Genomic DNA, 22,655 nt, shown 5'->3' with positions numbered 1-22,655 from the left:
GAGGGCATAGATGGTACTACTCGATTTCCTCTTGGGTCAAGAATGTGTTCAGAGAGTAGTTGTCTCCTCTGAATTCTCAGGAATGTCTGCACTTCTGAGGATCCACTTCTCTCCATTATGGGATTTGGTACAGGGAGCTGTGGGGACCGATTCAGTTCAGTTCCGGTCACAGGCAGAAACCAGCTGGTTCCTGCCATTGACTGCTCCTATATTTCTGTGTCCAGAGGCACTATGCAGTTTCCTCTTGGGCCAGGAATGTGAGCAGAAGTGGCAGAAGTGGCAACCTCTCCTGAGATCTTAAGATTGTCTATATTTCTGGGAGTTTAACTCTCTCCCCCACCAACATGCATTTCTTATACAGCATACTTATCAATATAATTTTTATACAAAATGTGGCATATAAAACTCTTTGTATATCAAAAACATAAATCATTTTCATGCTTCTGATTATATCCTTTATTTAGATGTGTGACCATGAATATTCAATTTAAAAGTGAATATTTTGTCTCTACCTTTGTCTCTTCATGCCGTCTTCTCATTTTCCTTGCTTTCCCCCCTTTACCTTTTGCTGAGTACTATTGTTTTCTTTTCACATAATATATCCTGATAATGATTTTGCCCGCTCTACTCCTCTCGCTTATCCTCACAACTGGATCCAAACCCTTTCTTTCCTTAGAAAATGAACATGCTTCTAAGTGATAATAACAAAATGTATACTATATTAAGATGGAAGGAAAACTAAAACATAAGAATTGGGCAGAACAAAACAGAAAGAAAAGAGCCCAAGAAAAGACAGGAAACAAAGAACAGAGACTCATTTGTTCACATACAATTTAATATCTCATAGAAATACTAAATTGGAAGCCATAATATATACACAAAGAAAGTGTATGTTAAGAAAAGAACAAGAAGAGGAGGAGGAGGAAAAGAAATATATATATATATATATATATATATATATATGTATATATATATATATACATATATATATATATGTTTACAAAAATTACAAAGCCCTGATGTGATATTGTTAGACAAACATCCTCAAACAAAACCATTGAGTTCATTTTCTTCTGGCCATATATTGCTGTTAACTCTTAAGTGGAGTGAGTTGTCCCAAGGGACATACTTGGAAAAACTAAATTTTCATTTGAAATTAGCTAATACTTGGAGATGGTCTCAGGTCAGGGATGAGAATGTGTGTCTACTTTCATCAACTCTCGGACCCCATCCAGTGCAGACATTTTCAGGTCCTAGACATGCTACCTCCAGCTCCATGACTTTATATATAGGTCTACTATGCTGCTTTAGAATATCTGTCTTCCTTGCTGTCCTCCATCTCCTCTTGTCTCTTGTACTCTAACTCCCACAGTCGTGTTCCACCATTGCCCTAACAAATCTTGCAGGCCGGATACTACCATAGATCATAGACATTTTCAGGTCCTAGACATGCTACCTCCAGCTCCATGACTTTATATATAGGTCTACTATGCTGCTTTAGAATATCTGTCTTCCTTGCTGTCCTCCATCTCCTCTTGTCTCTTGTACTCTAACTCCCACAGTCGTGTTCCACCATTGCCCTAACAAATCTTGCAGGCCGGATACTACCATAGATCATAGACATTTTCAGGTCCTAGACATGCTACCTCCAGCTCCATGACTTTATATATAGGTCTACTATGCTGCTTTAGAATATCTGTCTTCCTTGCTGTCCTCCATCTCCTCTTGTCTCTTGTACTCTAACTCCCACAGTCGTGTACCACCATTGCCCTAACAAATCTTGCAGGCCGGATACTACCATAGATCAAAGGGCTTCTCAACTGGGTTGGAGTTTGTTTCTCTTTTGATAATGCACAGTTTCTTCCTGAGAAAGGAGATTGTTTGAAGAGTTTTTCTTAGTGAAGACAGGAAAATAACTTGTTAATATTCGTGCTGTAGTAGACTTTCACCACTGGAAGGCAAACTTTAGAATAATCGTATGTCTGTTATCTGAACCTTATTTAGAATCCTTTGTAATTTCCAAATTTTGCTAGCAATATCTTACAATAACTCTTTTGTACAGTACTTAAATTATTGAGTGACCTCTAGATAATGTAAAAGCAGATACCGTCTCTGTGAATAACGACGAAAGTATTGTAAATGAACCAACAAACACAGCTACTTGACTTTGGCCTTTGTTGCTTTACAATGACCATAGATAATGAATCAATTTTCTCCAAATAATATTGGGTCTGAGGCACAGGTTTAGAGGAGCATAATTTTGTCAATAAGGCAAGAAGCTCTGGGGAAGTATGTAGTGGGTTTTGCTTTTACTCAAATGGACTACAAACACACAGCATGAAATTAAACCAATTTTGCAGTCAGAATCTAAAAAATATTGTACATCATTTATGGCCTTTTACCTTTTATTAAACTGAAAATATAAAAAGAGGTATAGATAACCAAACTTAAAATAAAATGGTTTTACCCCTCCCTCTTTTTGCCTGGCTTCCATGAATCTACTTCCTGTGTCTGGGTTGGTTTGCCTGTTCTGAACATTTCATTTAACTGATATCTTAGACTGCAAAGCCTTCAGTTGGCGTCTTTCATGGGCATAATGATGTCAAGGTTAATAGATGCTGTAGCAAATATCAGGAAAAAGGAATCACATTTATAATGCAATCTTCAAATTGCTACTACATTTTACCTCCTGTGAGTAAATCTTCCATGAGGATGTGCATACGAGTCTGAGCATTGGGTTTTGATTCTCTTGTGTAAGAATTGGAATTGAGGAGTCATAGGAAATGTAGTTTGGAGAATTGTAAGCCTGTTTTCCCAGTTGTAGAGATTCCCAGCCAGACATTATACACCATGCACGCAGGCACACACACACACACACAGAGAGAGAGAGAGAGAGAGAGAGAGAGAGAGACAGAGACAGAGACACAGAGACAGAGACACAGAGACAGATATACACCACAGAGAGAGAGAGACAGACAGACAGAGACAGAAAGACAGAGACAAAGGGAGTCTAAATTGGAGGTTTCCGTCAAGTCATTCCCTTCAGAGATCGGGGAACTCATGGAAGAGGGAAAGGAAAGACTCTAGGAGTCAGAGAGGGTGGAGAACACCAGGAAATTATGGCCCACTGAATCAAATAATCAAAGCTCATGTTGGCTCACTGAGATTGAAGCACCCAATCATGAGGTCTGTATGAGTCTGCATGGGTCTGCATAAGGCCCTTCACTTACATGTTATAGTCATTAGCTTGCTGTTCTTCCAAGACTCCTAACAGTGAGGCTGGGTGTATCTCTTCCTCATTTGCCTGCTCTTGGCACTCTTTTCCTTGTGTTGCTTTGGTGGAGGCCACACAAGGGCTTTGTGGTGTCTTGTTTCATCTTGTTTTGTTTTGTTTTGTTTGGCCTTGGTCTCTTACAGGCCTGTGCTATTTTGATGAGAAAATGAAAGGGGAATGTATTGGGGGTTGAGGGGAGATTGGGGTAGTTGGGATGAGTGGAGGGAGGGAAAACTGTGCTCAGGACATTTTGTATGAAAGAAAAATCTATTCTGAGTAAAAAATATATAGATATAGATATATGAAAGAAATTTAAAGTATTTGTTATAATGGCTTAAATCTTTAATAAATAATTTACTTAATTTTTGAAAATAAGACTGTTTTCTGCAGCAACTTCAGCATGTATTTACTACTGACATGGTAGGTAGGATAGGTTTGGATTCTACTCATTCTTGCCAACCCTTGCTCTTATACGTTCTAGTGGAGTGGGAGGGGCATCTCATTTGGTTTAGTCTTCCTGTTCCTAAAGGTGGATGATTTTGAACTATTTTGCTTAGGTGTATTGCTCATTTGTATAGATTCTTTGGCGAAATGTTTATGCAAATGAAAACAGTTTTGACAGAAGAAACACGAACAAGAACACTATTGTGAATTTCTGGAAGGCCATAAGTACTTTGAACTCTTGAAAAACGTAAACATTGGCACAATAAATAATTTTAGGCATAATTCTTAAATAATAAATAGTGGCTTTATGAAGTCAGTGGGCATCTTTGAGTCAAGAGTCAGATAATATGTGTAGTCTTTTTAATGGTGTGGCATACATTCTGAGCCTGTATCATTTGTCTATACCTTCAAAGATTACTAAGGGACCCACCATTGAGGAAATCTCATTTCTCCATGGGAATAGCAAAACCTTAAAATATTGTTTTGCAGAATAATGCAGAAAGGTGTCGTTTCTCTTTCTGAAATCTGTGCAACAATAGAGTTATGTCCAGGACTAGTGATGCCATTATGCTTCTGATGATAGGTGATCTGCCAGTTTAATAGTGAATAAGAAATCTATGACCTAGCCTGTGAATGTTTCCTTTATTCTTTAAAATACTTAAGTCCTAGTTAGTGTCTCCAAGCAAGCATTTAGAGGAGAACAGGCACTAGGTGTTAAGAAAATGTTTGTACACCTCATTCCCTACTCAAAGCTCAATGGAACATACATTGAGCACATAGCATTTACAGTTGCCTGGCAGTCCCTAAAAAAAAACCATACCTCTTGTTGTCTCTGATCTGGTTCACCCATTCCCACCTCAGAAACTTCTGTAGTTCTCAGCAGGTTACAGTGACTACTCAATGACAAATTGACAATATTGGTATCATGAAGAATGAAGTATACAGAAGATGATTAATAAACATAGACTTATTTATCTAAAGAGAGGAAGCTAAAAATAATGGTAGTTTCTGATTACCATATCAAGGTTACTGCAAGTGTATTTTTCTTTTTAGTCATTTAGGTTTTAAGAAATGCAGTGAATTCTTATGGTTTCATGCATTCCACGTATTGGTGTCCCACATGTCTGTGAGCAGCAATGTTAAAGTATAATACTAGGTCTTCAATAGTACATTACAAAACACTGGATTCCAGATGCATAGCTCAAAGAACAGAGTCCATCTCTGTACCAATACCATGGGGTTTTTATCACTATTGCTCTGTAGTACAGCTTGAGGTCAGGGATGGTGACTTCCCCCAGTTCTCTTATTGTTCAGAATGCTTTTCGCTATCCTGGGTGTTTTGTTATTTCAGATATCTTTAACTCTGTGAAGAACTAAGTTGCAATTTTCATGGGGATTGCATTGAATCTGTAGATTGCTTTTGGTAAGATGGCCATTTTTACAATTTTACTCCTGCCGATCCATCAGCATGGGAGATCTTTCAATCTTCTGAGATCTTCAATTTCTTTCTTGAGAGACTTGAGTTCTTGTCATACAGATCTTTCAGTTGTTTGTTTAGAGTCACACCAAAATAATTTATATTATATGTGACTATTGTGAAGGGTGTCATTTCCCAATTTCTTTCTCAGCCTGCTATCCTTTGAGTAGAGGAAGGCTACTGATCTGTTTGAGTTAATTTTATACCCAGCCACTGTGCTGAAGTTGTGTTTCAGTTCTAGGATCTCTCTAGTTCCTGTCTAAAAGAAATGCAAGAACAAAAAGAGGAGCAGAGACTAAAAGAAAGGCCACCAAAGACAACCCCACCTAGGGATCCATCCCATCTGCAAAGACCAAACCTGTACACTATTGCTTATGCCAAGAAACACTTGCTGACAGGAGCCTTGTATAACTGTCTCCTGAGAGGCTCTGTCACCACCTGGCTAATACAGATTCAGATACTCACAGGCAACCATTGGACTGAGCCCAGTGGAAGAGTTAGTGGAAGGAATGAAGGAGCTGAAACAGATTGCAAGTCCATAGAAAAAACAACAATGTCAACTAACTGGAGCTCCAGAGCTCCCAGGGGCTAAAGCATGTACATGGAGGGATGCAGGGCTCCAGATACAAATAAAGCAAAGGATTTCCTTATCTGGCATCAATGGGAGGGGAAGCCCTTGGTCCTGTGGAGGCTTGATGTAAGAGCACTGAGATGGGAGTGGGTGGGGTGTGTGGAGGAACACCCTCATCGGGATTGGGGGTTTGTGGAAGGGAGTCCAGGAAAGACAACAACAATTGAAATGTAAATAAATAAAATAACCAATAAAAAATACCCAGGCAAAGTACAGAGTCCAGTTTTCCTTCCCCTTTTGCTGAGGATAAGACCGACACTGTCTCTAAAGAAGGGAAATATGGCAGCTAAAACTGAGGCTGTAAAGGAAGTAGAATAAGAGAGGAGGTGCCTTATGTGAAGAGATTTGAAGATTCTCATAACCTGACTGCCTGTCCCAAAGACTTGTATGTTGTCAAAATGATAAATGACTTACTGATTGGGCGAATGCCACTCTCTTTCAATGAAATGCATTAGCATTTTAGGAATTAACACTATATTTTCAAGTAATTTTAATAACAATTTTCTTCTATTTTATCCTCTCCTCAATTTCTCTTTCTTCTCCTCTTCCCTAGGTATTCTATTTGAAAATGTCCTATTTACACATTGTTAATATTCTTTTGACTTTTAGTGTGTTTCTGTGTCCCTTTATTTCTCTTGATTCTAACACTTTAAATATATGCTTGTATTTTTTCTCCCTGAATGAGCTTCTCAGCTGCCTCTTCTGACATTTCTTTACCTTCTGTCGTGTATTTAGCAACATGCTAGCTCTCCTGGGAACTCAAGACATCTTGAAGATGTCATCCATGTACTTGAGAAACTATTAGCTGTTAAGAGATCTTTATATGATTTTTGCCTGTTTTAGTTTATTTGTTTTGTTTGGTTTTGGTTCTGCATGCAGTCAGAATAAATATTTGACAAGGTAACCATGACTGTTTCTCTTGAAAGCTCCTTCTTTTTGCCTTTCCTTCATGCTCTAATTTATAGAGAAATTCTCAACAATTTTCCTACTTGTTCTATGATACTAATGTAGTTAGCAAAGACAGAATGCCTGTTTCCATGTAAATCACAGCGCTCCTCCTGACTGCTTCAAGCCTCACAAACTGAAGGTGGAGCCCACATTTCTGAATACTTAAAAGACTCAAATAGAGGTCAGAGCTATTCAGAGGAAAACTAAGACTTTTTAAATAAAGTGAATATGTTTATTTTATGGTAACTTTTAGAGAATGATGTCAATGTTTAGACAATATTTCTAAGCTATAAGAGAATGAAAGGAAATTTTTGAAGAAAAAATAAATAGAGCTTCCTGAAATCTGCTACTTTCTGTTTTATTTTTGAACCCACATACCTCTCCTACTCCCTAATGGTTCTCACAGTGTTTCAGAGTTTTCTTCAAATATGGATGGTGGGTGATAAAGTGCATGCAGATAAATGGGTTGCAAAGAGTGCTGTTTCCTGACTGATGATACGTTTGCTTACAGATCTGTAAGAGTATCCGGCCAGAGAGACATTATCGTACATAGTACAGCCTTAAATAAGTTGAACACTTGGTAAAATAGTTCTTGAATACAGAAGCCTATTTAGGTGAAACTTTATTTATCTTGGTTAGTTATAAAATCCTAAGAATATGAGTAATGAATGAGCCCCCCATTCTTCAATTCTTTATCTTGAAGTGAAGGGGATCTTTATTTCAGATAAGTAAGTTTACTCAAGCATTGTTAACCCATGTTGGCTTAATATTTTTTCTCAAGTCCATCAGGTTTGAATTCCTGAAACTGAATGTGCTAATGACAAATGAAGACCATGAAACGCCCTAAAGGTCACAGGCCTTGTTCATTATATAAATTGATAGGTTGAAAAGATGATACAGAGATTATATTCTAGCTGGTAAATAGAAACAATCAAATTCTCCAAATGAAGTCTGAAGAAATACCACCAGAGACACCTGTTCCCAAAGTCCCAGATGTCTACTCCATCAATCCTAAAATCAAAAAGTTAACGCATGGAAACATAGTGGGCCATAAAACTCTGCAATTTTGCAGACACATGAATTTTTTTTCTAATTATGCCTACCACGACCGTACCACATGTTAAATAGCTTTGCTATCCTCTGTATATATAAATAAATTTAAAATTGCAGATTTTGAACCAAGAAATATAAAAGTGTTTTTAAAAATAAAACTTTTTGGGGTTGGGGATTTGGCTCAGTGGCAGAGCGCTTGCCTAGGAAGTGCAAGGCCCTGGGTTTGGTCCCCAGCTCCGAAAAAAAGAACCAAAAAAAAACTTTTTTTCTGATTTTTCTTTCATTATTATTGTTGTTGTTGTTGTTATTTAACTTTTTTTACAATCCAGCCATTGCCCCCCTTCTTGGTCCACCCCTCCCACAGTTCCTCATTTCATTCTTCCTCACCACGGTCTCTGAGAGGATGCTCCCCCCTAACTGCATCCTGGGGCCTCAAGTCTCTTCTCCCCTTGAGGTCAGACCAGGCAGCCGTCTGCTATATGTGTGTCAGGGGTCTTGGACCAGCTCATGTATCCCGCCTGGTTGGTGGCTCAGGGTCTGGGAGCTCCCAGGAATCCAGGTTGAAATTGCTGATCTTCCTATGGGGCCCTCTCTCCTCTTCAGATTCTTCCATCCTTCCTGTCATTCACCACAGGGGTCCCCAACTTCATTCCAGTAGCTGTGTGTAAGTGGCACCTGTCTCAGTCAGCTGCTAGTTGGGGTACTCAGAGGACAACCAAGCTAGGCTCCTGTCTGTAAACATACCATAGCATCAGTAATAGTGTCAGGCTTTGGTGCCTCTTCATGAGATGGATCCCAAGTTGGACTTGCCACTGGGTTGTCTTTCCCTCAGTCTCGTCTCCATTTTTGTCCCTGCAGTTCTTTTAGACAGGAACAATTATGGGTCAGAAATTTTGACTGTGTGTTGGTAAACCCATCACTCCACTCTTGGGAATTTCATCTAAGGTCACTCCCATCGAGTCCTGAAAGGCTCTCGAATCCCAGGTCTCTGGTATTTTCTAGAGGGTCCCCACCACTTTCCACCTCCCAGGCTGCTTATTTCCATTCATTCTGTTGTCCCTGAGGGGTTCTCTCCTTTCCCCTCCCCTCATACCTGATCCTACTCTCTTGTCCCCCACCCCCACCCAGGTCCCTCTCTCCAACTACCTCCTGTGATTATTTTCTACCCCTGCCTCTAAGTAGAATTGAAACATCTTCACTTGGACCTTTCTGCTTGTTATACCTCTTGTGGTCTGTGGGTATTTTGTAACATCCCTCCATGGCCTCTGCATCAGCTCCTGTTTACTGACTTGTTTGAGTTCCAGTCCTGACTTCCTTTGGTGATGTACAGCAATATAGAAGTGTAAGCTGAATAAACCCTCGCCTCCACAATTTGCTTCTTGGTCATGATGTTTGTGCCAGAATAGAAACCCTGACTAAGAAAAATTGGTACCAGGAGTAGGGTATTCCTGTGACGACCTGACCATATTTGGGGAGGACTGTGGAAGGACTTTGGAACTTTGAGCTAGAAGAACCATTGGAATGTTAAGACCTCTGTTGGATGTTCTGTATGAGCTTGGAATATAATGTTGAGAACAATACAGAAGATGGCAGCCTGGCTTGTGAAATTTCAGAGGGGATGTTACTTACTGGCTTGCTCCCCCTGGCTTGCTAAGTTTTTGTCTTATAGAACCCAAGATTACCAGCCCAGGAACAGCAACACCCACAAGGGGGTGCTGTGTCTTCTCTTCTTGATCACTAGTTGAGAAAATGTCTTACAGCTGGGTCTTGTGGAACCATTTCTTGAACTGAGGCTCCTTTCTCTGTGATAACTTTGGCTTGTATCAAAACCAACCAGTACAGTCATCAAGGGCACCTGATACTTGGAGTGCAGGATGAATGACAATCACCTTATGAGCCCACAAAAGCACTACCCGGGATCCACCTTAATTGCTTTTAATGCAGTAAGCCTGAGAAGGATCCCATGAGTTACTATGTCTAACACAATAACCTGCAGATTACTAATATAACCGTTTGAAAATCACATAGGGTAGCAAAGTCCTAGAGAATAAGTAGAAGAAAGAATAGAAATAAAGTCCTGGACAGAGGGAAGCCATGTTATAAAGCATGTCATGATGAGTTCACCAAGTGCAGAAGTCATCAGATAAGAACAATGAAACCTGAAGCCAAAGACAAAAACTGTCAGGCTTCCAAGCTTCATTCATCAAATGTGAAGAAGATAAGCATTAAGATTAAAAAAGAAGAATGAAAAAAGAAAAGGATAAAAGAATAAAAGAAATCCAGTGTTATCCAAAGATGCCTGACCAATAATGATTCTCCCTATGCTTTAGAAGTAAATTGAAGGCCAGTCTTTAGTAACCTAGAATTTAAATATAGGTTAAATAAGGCAGTGTTGGTAAAAATCAAAGAGCTGGACGAGAGTCAAAAATAAGCGGTAGCAGGGAAAAGCAGGTCATGAAGGTAGACATGGTGAAGAGATCAAAAGAAAATATAAACTTAAGATCTCATTGGATTTATAACTTGCCAGGAACATAACGTGGGTTCTTTTCCAGTAAAACAATTTGAAGAGCAGAGAATTTTTTTCTGAACAATAAATACAAAATGCAAGGGCTTCGACAACAGTCACTCACTATCACTGCCATCATGGTGGAAGCCATTTGTATAAATATGTAATGGTATATAGGTAGAAGGATAAATATTGACTTTCATGATAAATTACCCAATTAGAAATAAATTTTCTTTAGCAAACCTGCTATGCCCATTGTATGTTTATTTAATCTGAAACAGAGGAAGTTTTCTTTCTCTATCTTTCTGTCTCTCCTTCTGCCCCCCACTTATGTGGGTCTCCCCCTATCTTCTTCCTTCTTTCTTTGCTATTCTTTTCATAGATTCTTCCAGTATAGCCCAAGCTTGTCCTCACATTCACAATCTACCTGCCTTAGCATCTAGAATCCTGGGAATACAGGTTTAAAGTATATTTCTAGTTGGAATGTAGCAGGTTCACCATGCAAATTTTAAAGGGGGTCTCTCTACACTTGCTGTAAGAATTGGTGTCTTTAGGAAACATGAAGAGTCGTTATTCATCTCAGAAGTCCTATTACTCAAATGAACCTCAAAGTGTTTGGCCCAGCATTTTAGTTTTCCCTATACTAGCAAAGGGAACAATTGTCTGAACTCTGACCGTAGTGGGAAAAAAGCTGTCTTTGTCTCTTGACAGCTGAGAAATAGTGTATTTTCCTTTCAAACAACGCTGCATTAACTATTTCATAAATCAATCTCACACTAGTGTTTCTTCCTGGGTGCCAAGTAAGTGGAAGATTCAAGAGGGAATTTCAATATACTGAGCAGGTTTCTTCAAGGTACACAGCTGCCCTGGAAAAGGTTGCCAGAGATAAAGCCCATATGCAAATCATTCCCCTCACCTGCGAGTTATTTTGAAAATTTTAAACCACTGGAACTATTCACTGAAAACTTAACTCTTCCTAGAAAACTGTCAAGTGATGAACTATCAGAGAGAAGAAGAAAACTTCTTTAAGACAGTGTCATTTGCCAAGCAAGAGTGTGAAGGATTTATCCAATGTTCTCTGCCCCATCTCTTTCCTTCCTTAGGTGATCTTGCTAGAATTGTTCTTTCTCTGATGGTACAATCACACACTTTTCACACAGGACTCCAGTACTAATCTTTTGGGATACCTTTAATAACAGATAGAGCCTGAACTAAGCCCTCCTTCCTTGACTGTCTACTGCAATTATTGTCTGCAATAGGCAATTTAACATTCTTGTTCCTACAACAGAAGCATGGCTTCCCATTGCGTATGTGGTATTGTGTTTGGAACATAGAAAATCTCCCTAAGTGACAGTCAAGTTCAATTCAGTACTTAAGGGGGAAGGAACCAGTTTCTTAGCCATTAATAAATTAACTTTCATTGCAAAATCTGCAGGGATTCCTGTCTTGAAGCCATACAGTTTTTTTCCCATTTTGCTTTTAATGAATTAACTACCACTGCTTCCCATGGTGTGTGTAATTACTGTGCTGATTACTTACTATGTATGCTACGTGAAGGGGAAAGAAGACAAAAGTGAAAAACATATAGATGTCCTCTTTGTGACCTCTTTGGGGAGAAAGATCAAAACCCAAAAAAATATGAAAATATTTAACTACATGGAGCAAGTTTGGAAGAGTGGTCCAGATAATTGCATGATCCCTGTGGGCAGGCACCTCAACCTGACTTCTGTCCTTGACATCTTGGTGATGTCCTTAAGCTTAGATGACCTTAACACCCTTGGAACCCTTACCCTTTCTCTGCCTTCATCACACCCTCTTAAAATCATTTCCAAATTATTGCTTTGTTTTGATCTTAACCTTTGGTCTTCCCTCCTCTAGAAATGAACTTTTCTTTCCTTTTTGAAATTTGTTGTGCTTCAGCTAGATTTTAAGTTGTTTTATAATATCTGGTGCTGTTATTGTTGTTAAAAGTGAGTCTCCTGATGTTGCCCATGCTGGTCCTGAATTTTCAGTCTTCCTTCTTGCCTTAGCCTCCACAGAGCTGTGGTTTGGGACAACTGGTCTGTACCACCATGCCTGACTCCTGAGTTGTTTTCTAGGTGCCTCTCGAGACTGAAATTCTGAATATTTAATTGTCCAAACGTTTTTTATAAGAGATTGTTTTTTATTTGTTTATTTTATTTTAGGCACATGGGTGTATGCTTGCCTGTATCTATGAGTACTACCCTGTGACTGTTCCTGGGGAAGGTCAGAAAATGGTATTAGATACCTAGAACTGAAGTTATAGGTAGCTGTTAGCTTCCATGTGTGTTTTCAGAACAAAGTGCAGGTTTTCTGTGGGAGTAGCAAATGATTTGAACTATAGAGCCATATATCCAGCCCTTAAGATGACAAAAAAGCATTCATACTTTTCAGCATAAATATAAAAAATGTGCAAGCATAAAATATGCTTTAATCTACAACTATCTACTGTCTTCATCCTCTTGTGGAACCATCCATGAAATATCAGGGGTCAGAGAGCTGTAAACCTACTGTTCTAGGAGCTCTCAGTCTTGTCATATGTAATATTCATGAAGGGATGGGAAGGGTCAGAGGGAAATCTAAGTCTCCATTGAGTATGACCCTAAAAAGAGAATCTTTAAAAAGAAAATGTAAATTCATGTTGGTATTGATATACCAACACTTTCAGCCATATAATAAAAGTCTATAAATAAATATAGCATTGATTTTTATTAAAATTACCAAATTATATGTTTCTAATAGTACAGTTGATTAAGTACATGCCAAATTACACCATATAATTTGTAGTCAGTTTCATTTATTGAATTGTCTTAATGGTACTGCAATTTTAAAAACTATAAATATACCCCAAAAATATTGGCTAAATTTATAGGTGATATAGGTTGTTGATATAACCCAATGATTTAACTTCTTTGCCTTCATTTATCTTCTTAATCTCTATATAGTTAGCTGCTGCTCTTCCTCCTCCTCCTCTTCTTCTTCTCCTCCCTCTTTTTCTTCTTCCTCCTCTTTTTCCCTCTCTTCCTCCTTTTTTCTTTTTCATCCTCCTCTTCCTCCTCCTCTCCTCCTTCTTCTTGTGTATTATCACATTCACCTTGATTGCAACCTCTCCTCCTTCCCCTCCTTTCAGCACACCCTAAAACCTCTGCCCCTGTTTACCTTAAGAAATAGAAGTCCTCCCAGTGATTATCAACTGAACAAAGCATAACAAACCAATACAATTAGGCATAAACTCTAATATCAAGTCCGGACTAGGCAAACCAGTAGAAAAAGGGTCTTGTGAGTAGGCAAAAGAGTCAGAGACACTGCTACTTGCACTGTTAGTAGTCTAGTCCAAGCTAAAGAAGCATAGCATGTATACAGAGCAATTTACACAGACTCATTCAGGCGCCTTGGTCGATGCATCAGCCTCTGTGAACCTCTATTAGCCCTGCTTAGTAGATTCTGTGGACCATGATTTTCTAGTCTCTTTGGCCCCACTGACTCCGACAATCTATCCTCTGCCTCTTCAGTCAGGTTTCCCAAGCTCTGCCTAATGTTGGGCTGTGGGTCTCTATATCTGCTACCATCAGCTGCTCAAGAAAGAGTGCCCAGTATCCAGAAGCTGGGTGACTCAGAGACCTAAAGTAGAAGCAAACATGACTGAGGGGAAAAAGTTTTGAGATGATTCCTATATGATATTCTGCTATGCTAAAGGTAATAAGTGCCAAGGACTTAAAGGACTGAAGTTAGATCTCACCTAGCGTGCTACTTTATGGCACAGAGGCAACATAATGAATTATATATGGTAGTTCATTTCATTTTATGTTTTATATAATGTCTTTTATAATGATTTTATGGTAAATATTAAACATGTATACACACATGTTTTAATTGGTGTTACCCACTATGCATACTATTTTTAGGCCACATTTGATTATAAATTACAGAAAGCTTAACTAATGGTTACTTTAGCATTCTGTATGTTAACTTTTTTTCCTGTCTTCCTGTGCTTTTTATTTATTTATTTTTTTAATGTATGTGAGTACCCTGTCACTGTCTTCAGACACACCAGAAGAGGGCATTGGATCCCATTACAGATGGTTGTGAGCCACCATGTGGTTGCTGGGAATTGAACTCAGGACCTCTGGAAGAGCAGTCAGTGCCCTTAACCGCTGAGCCATCTCTCCAGCCCATATGTTACCTTTTTAACAACAGCTTAGATGGGTAGTTTTGAAGGTTATATAGCAGTCTGATTTTGTCACCTATCAATCTATATTTTTGACATGATTATTTTAAGAGAAAACCTTTACTTCACAAGACACATGTCTTAACCTCATGCCATGTCCTTTGTTTTGCAGGGATTAGTACGATGTGGATATTACATTGAAAAGAATGCTTTGGGAAATGCTCACATTTTAAATTCACTGGCAATTTCAGTTGATTTAATCATAGGAATATTAGTTCCAGCACTCTGTCATGCTTCCTTACATAGAGCTTTATAAAATAACCATTATATTCATTTAGAATCCAGTTACAATTATTTTACATTAATTCTGTGATTTTCCTCCGTTGTGGGAATAGACGACTCCAGTATATGCTAAGGTGGCATTCCCCTCTTCTGATACCCAGGTCTTTTACAAGAGCCACTGCCTGGGGTCCCTGATTCTCTGTTATATGCTGACAGATGATACCCACTGTGACAGCAATGTAGTTGGTGGAGGTGGATGGGAACCCCAGGAGACAGCAATTGTCAGATGGAAATTAATTGATTGTAATTGCTTTGCCATTGCATTGTACTCTGAATCTGTAGCTTGTTAAAATCACTGATTATAAAAATAAGGATCTTACTTCTTCTGCTGTAGGCTATACTAATGAAAAGCCGCTCTTAAAGAAGCGATCAGTGACTTTCAATCAATGGATAATAAGAAATTAAAGGAGAAATTAAGTAGCCAATCATGAATTAAGAGCATACCTCAGTAGTTGGAAAAACCTTCTGCTTGGAGATCCTGAATGTCAATTATTTCACAGAGCAAGCAAGGTGAATGTTGTGTGCCTATGTAGCACATGCTGCCCTAAATAACATATTTTTGCAGGAAAGAAGATTTAGAAAAGAGATGGTATTTGTTTTGCAGACCCTTTATCTTCTGAGAAGTCTTAATAGAGAATTATCTTAATATAGAAAAGAAATGCCATTGTAAAACCCTTTGTTTGTTTGTCTGTATATCATCTGTTTTTTATTTTTATTGTATATTTTATTTATTTACGTTTCTAATATCATCCACTTTTCCGATTTCTCCTCCAGAAATCCCCTATACCATTCCCCCTACCCCTGCTTCTATGAGGATGCTCTCCTACCCACCTACCCACCCACTCCTGCCTCCTTAATCTGGCATTCCCTTAGACTGGGGCATTGAGACATCCGAGTACCAAGGGCCTATCCTCCCATTGATGTCCGACAAGACTATCCTCTGCTACATATGTGGTGAAGCCATGGTCCTTCCATGGGAGGTCTGTTTGGTTGATGTTGTTTTATCTGTGGCATTGCAAAGTCATTCAGTTTTCCAGTCTTTTTTCTAACTCCTCCATTGTTGACCCCATGCTCAATCCAAATATTGACTGGGAGCATCCACCTCTGTATTTGTCAGGCTCTGGTAGAGCCTCTCCGAAGACAGCTATATCAGGTTCCTGTAAGCAAGCACTTCTTGTCATCTGCAATAGTGACTGGCTTTGGTGTCTGTATATGAGATGGATCCCCAGGTGAGGCAGTCTTTTTGATGGCCTTTCTTTCAGTCTGTGCTCCACATTTTTGTCTTCATATTGCCTGCCTCGTGTATTTTATTCCCCCTTCTAAGAAGGACTGAAGCATCCACACTTCGGTCTTCCTTCATCTTGAGCTTCATGTGATCTGTGAATTGTACCTTGGGCATTCCAAGCTTTTGGGCTAATAACCACTAATCAATGAGTATGTCAACAAGTATGTACCATGTGTGTTCTTTTGTGACTGGGTTACCTTACTTAGGATGATATTTTATTTTTTTTAATTTATTTTTTCTTGTATTGGATATTTTTTTAGTTACATTTTAAATGTTATTCCTTTTCCCTGTTTCCTAGTCATAAGCCCCCTATCCCATTCCTGTCCCCTTCTTCTATAAGGGTATTCCTCTCCCCATCCACCTCCCCTCCCCCCCAACATTCCCCTACACTGGGGGGTCCAGCCTTGGCAGTACCAAGGGTTTTTCCTTCCATTGGTGCGCAACAAGGCCATCCTCTGCTACATATGCAACTGGAGCCATAGGTCAGTCCATGATAGTCTTTGGGTAATGGTTTGGTCCCTGGGGGCGAGCTCTGGTTGGTTGGCATTGTTGTTTTATGTTCTTTATTGTCTTGCATAACTTATGAATGACAGCTCTGAAATTGTCATAGTGAAATATCTATATTTCAAATATTCAAGTATTCAAATATTACAAAACTATTCCACCTTGTGAAATTGTACGTATGTCTTCTTGTTCTTAGCATTATATTAACTATTTATATCATCGTAATGCGATCCTAGTGATTTTTTCTTTCACTTATAACATTAGATTGATTTGTGATAGTAGGGAGGTCTTATTTATTGAGTACTAATTCTAATTAGGCACCATCTAATCAGGTCACCAGGACGTCAATGAATTATTGAGTGGTCTTGGGAATGAAAGCTGCAGGTGAAAACATTGTGAGGTACCCTATACCCATGAAAAGGAAATTTAACAATATTAAACTCTGAATAATTTATTAATTTTTTACTTTTAAATACATGTATTTTTCTTGACTATCACAGTAGAATTTCTCTCAGTACTTCAGTTACATTAAGGTCTGAAACTAGGAAAGATGCCTTGATGAGGCAGTGGAATAATCCTGTAGTTAGGATATATTTCTGGCTTGTTACTATTTGGGATACAGGTATGAACATGTAGCTTAATGAAAATGTGAGTAACTATGATTTAAAAGTACGTGTTTAAAGAAACACTGAAATCCTATTTATATATGCCACTAACTATTTTCCAAGGTTATTCTTCACATGAGGCAATAATTCAGAATTTGGAGCATTTGGAGTTTAATTACATAATAAAATAAGAATGTAAAAGAATAACAGCTATTTGGGAATTAAAACTATAAGCAAAGCATGCACAAACTGACATGCACCTCCAAATAACTATCAGGTTATACACTGATCAAATGTTTAATATTATTTGGCAGGGATAATAGACATGAATTGGTCATGTTGCTTCAATCCTCCATTCAGCAGATTGGATAAGATCAAAATAAATCAAAGGTGGTTGCATAGCATTTCACTTAGAACCACTGAGCTCTTGTTATATGTGCATAAGGGCTCTCCCTAGAGTGACTCCATTATTGAGATGCAGTGAGAAGGTATCATTAGCAGACTGGTCCAAGGCACATATTGGATTCTGTCTGCATGTTCAAGCCCTGTAATGATGCACTGTTTATATCTCTTATGCACTCCTTGCTATATAATATAACTCATGCTCACCACTTTCGATGCAGCGGATAAGAAAAATGTGATTCAATGGATGCCAGTGTCTCTTGCTTAGTGAATAATGGTGAGGAGAAAAAATATGAACAGGTACAACTTCATTTTGTTTCCAGTGCTGGGGTTTGAATACAGGACCGTGCCAAGCAAAGAGTGCTTTAGCTATTTCAGACTTTGGTTTCTGTCACTGCTGTTGTTTTGTTTTGTTTTTCAAGAAAGGACGATGCTAGACTGCTTAGCCCATCCTTGCATTCTGTATGCTGCATGGGTTTTCCTTGAGTTCACTCTCTTCTACTTTTTCTCTATAAGGCAGGGCAGTAGAGATGTTCTTTATGCTGAGTTGCGAATTACTTTTTTTTTTTTGCTAAGTACGTTTCACCTGTAGTTTGTTGAATACTAGGATACAGAGCCTGTCTAAATGGAGGGTTGACTATAAAACAACTTAATTCAGCTGTACATGTGTGTTTTATTGAGAAATGGTCCTGTGTCTCCGATCCCCATGGTTATTTCCTATGTATAATCCTGGATTCACAGTTAAGCTAATGATAGAAGTGGTATGTGTTAGAATTCATGTCAACGGCATCGCCCTCTTTTCTCTCCTCTTCAGATACTACAACATACTCCACTGAACGATCTGAGCACTTCAAACCCTGTCGAGACAAGGACCTGGCGTATTGTCTCAATGACGGTGAATGCTTTGTGATTGAGACCCTGACAGGATCCCATAAGCACTGTCGGTAAGCCCCTGCAGCAAATAGTTTAAAGTGTAGTCTCTTTGAGGACCCAAGGTGGAAGGCAGTAGTCTGCCCCAACAGCACAGCATCTGAGTGTGTACAAGGCTGTTGTTGTAGTGGAGAAAGCGATTCGAGAGGAACAAGGCTCATATCTTGTTCTTGTTTGAGGCAGCAACAGTAGGGATATGATAAAGGTGGTGATGTTTTGCCTAACAAGTCAAAGAAGATTTCCTTCATATCTGCCAAATTAATGGAGGTAATTATTCATTCTCTGAAGCTTCTGTTTATGGTTTGAGATCCATGCTTGTGCTGCAGCACTCAGATATAATCCTTTCCTCAGAGATAATCCTTTCATGTAACTGGGTGGACTTTGGTAAGAGACACACACTGTTCATCTTAGTGTTGGTGTTTAATGTGCATTTTATTATGATTCTGCCCACACTTATTAATTTCGTACTTTTTTTTGAAAACACCTGCAATGAGGAACTGCTCTCCAGCAAGATGTTGTAAATGAAATGATCATCCCGCTGGAGCCTGGGTAGAGAAGCACTTAAGGAAAATTCCCAGTAGATTCAGGAAGGTGTTTAATTGGTTTTCAGAGACACCAGGTTATATAACTGCTAAAAATACAGGCAAAGGGAGATAAACAGTGCACTCCTAGACACTGCCACTTTAAGGCTCAATAGAAGAATCAAATTAGCATTCAAAAGATATTTCCCACCATGCTTTTATTTCTAGCACTACCCTGGTAATTTGTTTTTCCTTGCAATTGTACATGCTTCAGTGATCATATGTATCCACAGCCCTTCCTTCTCCTTTATTTACTCTTCTCATATGACACAGTTATTAAATTAATTATGCTGAATCATGAAGCATGGAAAATTGTGACTTTTTTCTCTCTATTGCTTTATAAAACTTTATTCCCATAGTTTATTAATGTGATTCGGAACAATGTGTCTTTTAGATGTCAGTTTAGACTATGGGAGCCAATCTGGCTTGATTCATGAACAACCATGAGTTCATAAGGAGGATGGGTACCTACTGCCAACAAATATATTGGTGTGAACACATGATCAATGGTAGTAGAAGGTCTCTTCCTTGTATCAGAGCAAAGAGAAAGCCGTGATTCTTCACCTAGGGCCCTCGGACATTCAGCTCCAATGTTGCTAGAGCCTTTTTAGTTGTATGTCCTGTACCTTATCTTCTGACATTACCTTCATTACATAGTGTTCCTTTCCTTTGTAAGCTCTAGTTCCTAGTGGGGAATGAGGAGACATAAGAATGGTTTCATCCCACACTTTTTCTGTATTTGTTATGCCCCTGAGAATGCTGGTTAATAGTATACAAGTGACTTTAGTCTCTGTAAGGAAAATATATGGACATACTTTTCAGAGCCTGGTGTCTGTCCAGTGTCTTTTAGTCACTCGGCCATGCGTTAGAGTTAACTTAGTCCACATGATGATGTCATGGTTTGGAAATTAGTGCTACGGTTGGTGCCATGGTTTGTTACTAGACAGTCATAGGCGAGAAGCATAGTTCTCAGTGCACTGATATTGAAGAGATGGCTTTAAGGAGTCAGAGACTAGTAACTAGGTAAGTAGGTCATGAAAGTTTCACCCTTTTGAATAGATCATTATCTCCCAAGAGTATGTCAAAGTCAATAAGAGAGGATTTGTTTCCTAAGGAGCAGGTTGTTATGAATAATAGCAAATCAACTTCTTTTCTGCCTCTCAACAATGATCACGTGTAAACACTTTATCTATGGCCAATTCCCTTTTTGTTTCTTTACCACACTGTCATGCTGGCACTGATCCATGGGATAATGGCCCCATTTTGTTTGTGTCTCCTGTCAAGATAGTGATAGGCCAGTCACTCCCTTATTTTACAAGCCATTTAGTGCCATATATCTTGTTATAGTAATAGGAATAAAAAAATTAGAGACAGTCAATTAAAACTGACTTCCTTGTCCAGTAAAGACGAGAAGAATTAAAAGAAACCACTAATGGACAATTTTCTTTGATGGTGTTTTACCACAAAGATGGATCAGATCTAATTCCACCAATGTATGCACTATGAGTCATCTGTTCTAAAACTGAGTATACAGAAAAGAACAGAATGATTCAAAGCTCGTTTAAACATATGGTCTTACTAATCCCTTAAGTTTTATAAGTGTATTAGTCTTCGTTTAAAAACATTTCTTTAGAGATATTAATTGTGCAAATTATTGGGGTCAATTGGGGTTATTTGCATTTGCATATGTGCATACATTATTAAACCGCCATGTCCGTCTCCTACATAGGTCTTATCCACTTCACCCTCCGACACTTTTTCTTGTTCCCAAATTTCTCTTCAGTTTTGCTTCCTATTCTTACACATGTTTCCTGTTGCTGCTGTCCATTGTTTGATCCCATTCTTCTGTGACGTATTAATTTTCTAGTACTTCTAATGTCATGTATGGCAGACTACATAGATGGACAGCTGAAACCTGTTTTTGCCCAAGTAGGCAGATTAGAAGTCAGTGACTGAGGTGACATCATGGTTGGTTTCCTTTGATCCCTTTTGAGTCTGCGGGACATATTCTCCCTCTGCCTTATCATTGCATTTTCTTTGCCAGAGTTCATACTCTTTCTTCCATGAACACTAGTCAGTCATAGTAGATTGCATTTCACCCTGTGACTTTTGTCAAAGTCAATTTGGTTTGGAAAATAATGCTGGATTGCTTGCCCCACGAACTGAAGCCCTGGGAAGGCCGCCCCCTAGGTTGCCAGAAAAAAGCAAATGGATAAGCAAACATAATCCTTAAGAAAAACAAAAACAAAAACAAAACACTTCCACAAGAATACTCACACTCTATTACATTGGAAGTTAATAGTTGACCGCAGGAACTTATCGAAACACAGTTAAGCCCACAGAAACAGGTCTCATGTTCAGAAAGGTAATCTTTCTTTCTGTATAAATACCTGCATGTCCAAATTTTGTCTCTCACACTACTGGAGACGTCTTTATTTCTCAACTAGAAGTAGGTAGGATACTTGATCCTTCTGTCTCCATATTTCCTGCATATTTTGGTTCAGACAAACAAACTGTTATTTAACATAGATTGATAACTTAGCTAATCATGACAAAACACCAGTCTCATACAGAATGGGAACTCAAGTGTGTTAATAGACACCTAGTCTTACTGGTTAGAATGAGTACGTCACATATCAGATATGCCTGATATTCATCTCCCAAAATCTGCTATTTTGGGAGGCACACAATTTTTTCTGCATCCGCCACACTTAAAATTACAGAAACAAGTATTAATAATATTCTATCTGTGTCATACTCTACTTGAGTCACGTTTCATTCACTCTTCCCCCATTTAGTAAATGTTTAGTAAACATTTTCTAACACCAAGATCCTATTGAATAAATACACTCAGAAATGAAATAAAAATCAAATGTCACTGCACTTTGTGATGTGTTTGCTGAAGGAAGATGCTTCATACTTAGAAAATATCAAAAATAATGCAAAGTACTTGAAGGCCTGGCACTGGTAGCATCTTTAGGATGTGTTAGTTACTGGAAAATGTTTCAAGTGAAATCATTTCCTATTTGATGTGTTTGAAGAGCAATATAAATGTATGTATCTGTATCAACTTTCTAGTATGTTTTTCAGTTACAAAATACTGTATAGATCAAATTCTCGGATCAATTATGATGATGTTTTCTTGACTTTTTAAAAGTTTCACTGTTAGAACAAATGCCATCAACTCTCTCTCCATGTTGTTAGAATCAACCTCGCCATGGCACAATCCTCTTTCCTTGATAACAGCGAACTAGTTCCGAAGCATGCAGTAGACATTCAAAGTGTACTTCATCAAACAACACATGTTTTTATTCAGAGCTTGGTGTGCTGACACATGACTGTAATCTCAGCACTCTAAAGGCAGACGCAGAAGGATCTCTAGGAGTTCTAGGCCAAACTAGTCTACATAGCCAGTTCTAGCTCATCCAAGGCTACACAGTTAAAATCTGACTCAAAAGTGAACAAGAAAAGAAAAGCTATAGCA

General features: G+C 38.6%; 1 protein-coding gene across 9 annotated transcripts in view; it reads left to right on the top strand.

Annotated features, from left to right (window-relative positions):
• The window catches only part of Nrg3 (neuregulin 3), a 1,115,105-nt gene that overhangs the window by 433,568 nt on the left and 658,882 nt on the right, over window positions 1-22,655 (top strand). For all 9 annotated transcript variants that reach the window (NM_001433134.1, XM_087588941.1, XM_087588944.1 and 6 more), the window contains 1 exon segment: window positions 18,475-18,604. In NM_001433134.1, the coding sequence (NP_001420063.1) occupies window positions 18,475-18,604 (130 nt within the window).

Source organism: Rattus norvegicus, chromosome 16, assembly GCF_021556685.1.
Source record: "Rattus norvegicus strain SHRSP/BbbUtx chromosome 16, alternate assembly SHRSP_T2T, whole genome shotgun sequence".
In the NCBI taxonomy this organism is placed as follows: Eukaryota; Metazoa; Chordata; class Mammalia; order Rodentia; family Muridae; genus Rattus; species Rattus norvegicus.
This window is presented reverse-complemented; position numbering and strand designations above follow the sequence as displayed.